Consider the following 5,883-nt stretch of genomic DNA (forward strand, 5'->3'; position numbering starts at 1 on the left):
ATATATATATATATATATATATACAGAAGTATATCTATATACTAAAATGTATGTAATTATATACATACAAGCACACACATTCACACATGTGCACACACACACACATATATTGAGTAATTAACTGTTTGAGTGTTACAGAAGAAGGAAAGAGACAAATTGGACATGAGAATAAGCGCGTAAAGATTATTTTCTTGTTTTTGGTATTGGTTTTAGTAGTATAATTGTGTTAATGACATTATTGTCACTACTGCTGTTGTTAGTGCTGACATTATGTTATTTTTATGTCATTTTTGCTGTTGTTTGGGCACTTGCTATTGTTCATTGATTTGTTATTATAATATTTCTGTGCTCTCCTTATTTTGCCTCTATCTCTGATCCCTCAATTTATGTACAAATTATCTCTCAAAATTTCAATCATCCTTTCCCCTATGTATTTGTAATGTTTCCATTTTTTTTTTTTTTAATAAAACAAATATTTGTGTGGTTGTATATGTTTACATGTGTCTAAACAAGAGTCTATTTACATAGAAAACAAATGTGTGTATATAAATTATGTATGTAAATGTCAGTGTATATGCTTACAGGTATGTATACATTTGCAGGTGCATTTGGGGAATCACATAAATGTGTACATAATATGTCTACGTCCATGTATATCTTGTTTGTAGTGCATGATGTTTACATGTGTTCATGTATCATAACCAGGCATTTACCACCACCACCACAACTCTCCCTTGTCTGGATGGTAAGTCATTCAGTGAGTTAAAATTCACTTAGATATCACACTACAAGAGGTGTTCGTTCACCACCAGCTCCCCCAACTTGGTTAGTGTTATTTGAGTCAGTCTCAGAGTGGATTGTAGTGCTGGTAGCAACAGCATCAGCAGGGTTAGCGACAGTAGAGTTATCACAATCAGCACAACCATCACCTTCATCACAATCTTCTTCCTCTTCTTCTTCGTTGTTTGGAAGTAGAAGCTTTCTTGTCTCCATGTTGTTGTCATTGCTACTGTGATGGTGATGATGATGATGAGCATCACCTCCTCCACTGCTGCTGACATCTCCACTGCTGATGATGCCACTAGCTTCCTTCACCTCATGAGAAGATAAATTCTGCTTCAAATTTGAAATGTAGCCTGACGACACAGACTTCTGCATGGGCACTGCCCCTGATGATGCAACTGCTGATGATGCTGACACTGCTGCTTCTTTCATAACATTTACTGAACTGCTGCTGCCTCCAGCAATTACACCACTACTACATTTGCCACTGAAGTAATTATATTTATGAATTGTTCCATCTGAAGCACGTCTACTGTTAGAGCTGAATGATGACCCATCATCTTCCACTGTAGGCTTCCAAAGGGCATGACTATGTCCATTATGAGATGATTTAGTTTTGTTCAACTCCTGCTTAAATGTCTCAGCTTCAATCTGGGATGCCAATGACTCCCGCTTCTGACCAAATAGTGTTGCCCGTCGAGCTGCTATGTATTTCCCACGAGGAATCAACAAATATTGAAGATCAGTGAGTGCTTTTACTGAGTAATCAGGGGTGTAGGGTTCTTGTTTTATCACTTCACTTCCAAAGGAACTTCCAGGGGAAATAACTGATCTTGGGACGTCTGAAAGAATGAGAAAAGGAAAGAAAAATAATTATTGATTCAAACATACAAATTTAAGTAACACCAATGTATTACTGGTGTTTATCATTTCCCACTTACTGTCACTTGTTAATGGAGCCCTTACTATCATCATAGTGGCACTCCGTCGGTAACGACGACAAGAGTTCCAGTTGATCCGATCAATGGAACAGCCTGCTTACAAAATCAACATGCAAGTGGCTGAGCACTCCACAGACACATGTACCCTTAATGTAGTTCTCAGGGAGATTCAGCATGACATAGAGTGTGACAAGGCTGGCCTTTTGAAATACAGGTACAGCAGAAACAGGAAGAAAGAGTGAGAGAAAGTGGTGGTAAAAGAGTACAGCAGGGGTCACCACTACCAGCTGCTGGAGCCTCGTGAAGCTTTAGATGTTTAATAAACACTCACAACACCTGGTCTGGGAATTGAAACCGCAATCCTATGACCGTGAGTCCGCTGCCCTAACCATTAGGTCATTGCGCTTCTATCATCATAGATAACAGGTGAAAATAGTTATATTCAAAAAGTAATTATTTCTTTAGTTTTGAGTACAACTATACATGCAATATTTTCAACAACAGATATAATTTGAGTTCAGTAAAGGAAGACAATGCTTCAAGAAGACAGGAACCCTTGTTTATTTTTAACTAATAGCATTCTTATTTCCTCCTGGCTAAGCATAAAATAGATAAATAGCAATTTATTGGTAGACTTGTTAAGCTAAGTTTTATCCAATGCAATTTATCATACTATTGATTTCAGACAAAATCTGAAGAACCTACTTCTTAAATTCTGTGAGTGGTCAAGTGAAATCCTTCCAACACTGACAACATTTTGCAATCTGTTGCATGCAGTGAAAAAATCATTATCACCATTTCATGCGGAACAAGACAAGTGAATGTACAAAGAAATTTCAAACTAATTTGACATTTTGATAACTTAATGTGCTAGATTAGTTTTTGAGTTGAAAACTAATATGAAAGAAAGCTAAATAACTGTGATTTTCATCTCACAGAATGAAATCAACAGTGTTAAGAAGAATTTAACCTTCATATAGCCCAACATCTATGAGCAAACCCTGCATTTCAAGGGAAAATTGCAATCTAGGATGTGAGTAGATGTTAGCCTGTAAGGTGAATTCAGAAAATGCAAAGTATCAAACTAAAAACTCAAAATCCAGTGATTCTAGTTGGATTTTATAGTTTCTGGCTTAACAATTTATTATTTAATTTCATGTGATTAAGAGCAAAATATTATAGATGAATAAAATAACTGCAAATTCACATTCATCTATATAATATGCATGACTGTTATCAAAGCAAAATTTTTATTGATTGTTGTATGGAATAACTACAATCATTTATAATTAAAAAGATGAAAGCAATATTTAGAATCTTATCAAACTCCACCTGCTGGGTTAAGCTAAGTTCTCTTTCTCTTGTTCCCTCCCCATCTCTCTTTCATTAATTATAGATTTTTATGGATTTGTGGCTTAATTGCTGGACTACTATCCAGATTCTAAGGTGTTTAAGCTTTGCAAGAAACACTGCTATTTCTCTTCTCGGACAAAGCATAACACTACTTGCTCCAGTTTGCTCTGGACAAGAACAAACCTGTAATACATCTATCTCTCAGTTGAGTATCACCAGTTTATGGCTAGCAGCTAGTCATTGCACTGTGTGCCCTAAACAAGGCTATTATTACACTGTTTGTATTTATATGCAAGATACCAAATATAAGGCTTGTTTTAGGTAAATGCAGCTATCATAATTTACATGCAAATCTTAAGTTTTGCAAAAAACATTCCACACTCACTAGTGACAAAGGTGTGGAGTGGAGTGCAAAAAATGAAGGAAACAATCATTCAGAAGGAAGATTTAGAGGTTTTCTATTATGTAGTTGGTATCAAAGATTTGTCTTGTCACCACATAAGAGAACAACATACATTCCCTTGAAACACTATGTTAGCTGCCCTTGTCTCACAAACCTCTATAATGACTATTACAATTTGGAAGATTCTATGCAATATGGACAACAGACAAAAAAGAAAATGAAAGATATCAACAGAATTGCTGGTCAATATGACATACAGTACTATATCTTCAGGTACTATATCTTTAGAGTTTTAATAAGATACACAGCAGCAAAATTAATCCCAGCCTAATATACCATCATAACACAGTAAAACTGTTAACTCTTTAGCATTCAGATTATTCTGTCAAATGTAAAGCTTATGTATTTTCACCAATTTGAATTAATCCTGCATTATTTCATGGCTTTGTGATTTCAACAATGTGATTGTTTATATTTAAAATGACACTGTAAGGTAGCTATGAAAGACCATATCTGACAAGTTTTAACTTAAAACAGGTAGAATATTTTGGCTGGATATGGCCAGTTTAAATACTAAAGGGTTAAAAGAAAAAGCAGAGGGGAATAGGGAGGAGATGGAGAGAATGAAAAAGAGAGGTATAAAGGAAAATGTGAAGAGTAGGGGAAAGAAGAGAATAGAGAAGGAAAGTTGAGATAAGAAAGAAAAGAACAAAGGGAAAGGAAATAGAAAATGGAAAGGAAGAAGGGAGAGAATGAGAGAAGAGACTTAAAAAAGTTTTAAAAAACCCCAACATACAAACACATAAACCCAGCAAACTAATTTCATCCAACATACACACACCAAAACACATACAAACCAATACTCCAAACAACCAAAATACCATAATTACTTACTCATTAGTGCTTCCACTCCATAATATGAAAATGGTCCACCATCAAAGACCATATGTTCCTTTCCAACAATTACATTTACATGTCCTGGGAAAAAGAAATAACAGAGATTATATTATGATTGCTGCTGCTGCTGCATGCTTCAGCTGTTACAACAAAGCATAGTTCCAGTTGCCTCAGATGGGATACATTCTTTTCTAATCATTTGATCTTCTTTTTTAATATGTCTGGGTTTCAAGTATGTTAAAAGTTAACCCTTCCATCAGAATTTTTATGCAATAACTTTTTGTTAAGTTTCATTTCAAACATCAGCTTCACATATATTATTAAATGCAACTAAATTCTTGATTGCTTTCAAAACAAATAGAACTACATAGCCAGTGTATTTTATAAACAATACAGCTGTAAAGAAGGGTAATGTGGTGTACTAAAAATGCTATTTTTTGCATTTGTATTGTCACTACTGTTTCAGTCACTTGCTATTTCTTATACTTGTGAACTCTTATCAGTGTTATGATACATGATTTAAAATATCACGTGTTTGTGTGCTATGAGAAAAGCTAAATTCTGAAAGTTTCAGCAAAACCCTTCTTTGAGGATATCAAGTGGCTAGGGAAGATAATTAAGATTAAATAGGTGACAAAAAAAGAAGCTGACATGGTAGCTTGAAGAATCTGTCTATTTTTGCATGCAGACATAATACACATATGTCTGTACATACATATAGAAACAAGAAGTAGTTAATACATTGCATATTTTATATTCAGAGGATAACTATGGACAACTGCTTTGAAACCTTCAACATTTTTATTTAGATTATGAATTCACATTTATACCCATTGTAATTGGTGCTCTTGGTCTTGTGAGCTCCCCGTCCCAGGGTCTCACGGGCCCATACCTCCCACACCCTCAGGGTTGGCACTCTCAACGCTGGCACACTGAAAGGTAGGTCTGGTGAAATTGTTGAGATGCTTGAACGGAGATGTGTTGATATCTGCTGCCTCCGAGAAGTAAGGTGGAGAGGAGGTTCGGTTAGATTCCTCACAGGCAAAGAACACAGGTATAAGATTTTCTGGGCAGGGAACACAGACGGGGTCGGGGGCATGGGTATACTTCTTGCAGAGAAATGGGTGGATAAAGTAATCGAGGTAGTCAGAGTATGCGATAGAATACTTAAGATTAGATTAGTCCTTCATCATGGGTTAGCAACTATTTTCTTGGCCTATGCCCCTCAGCCCGGGCTACCTGATGGACAGAAAGACCGATTTTATGATACCCTCTTGCAGACTACCTCATCGACGAATAACAGGGACCTTCTCTTTGTGGCTGGTGATTTCAATGGACATGTTGGACAACATTCAAAGGGCTTCCATGGCATACATGGAAGCTATGGTTTTGGTTCCCGCAATGAGGATGGAACCAGGCTGCTGGAGTTCTGTGATGCAAATGACCTTATGGTTTGCAATACTAACTTCAGGAAACCTGCCAGACACCTAGTCACCTACCGTTCTG

General features: G+C 36.3%; 1 protein-coding gene across 1 annotated transcript in view; it reads right to left on the reverse strand.

Annotated features, from left to right (window-relative positions):
- Positions 1-162: 162 nt before the first annotated feature.
- LOC106873766 (metal transporter CNNM4) overlaps positions 163-5,883 on the reverse strand; it is a 108,885-nt gene continuing 103,164 nt past the window's right edge. The window contains exons 5-6 of the mRNA XM_052974465.1: positions 4,375-4,458; positions 163-1,625 (exon numbers count right to left, since the gene is read on the reverse strand). Coding sequence (XP_052830425.1) covers positions 781-1,625; positions 4,375-4,458 — 929 coding nt within the window. The 3' untranslated portion in view covers positions 163-780. The remainder of the gene's footprint in view (positions 1,626-4,374; positions 4,459-5,883) is intronic.

The sequence above is a fragment of the Octopus bimaculoides genome, chromosome 18 (assembly GCF_001194135.2).
Source record: "Octopus bimaculoides isolate UCB-OBI-ISO-001 chromosome 18, ASM119413v2, whole genome shotgun sequence".
NCBI lineage: Eukaryota > Metazoa > Mollusca > Cephalopoda > Octopoda > Octopodidae > Octopus > Octopus bimaculoides.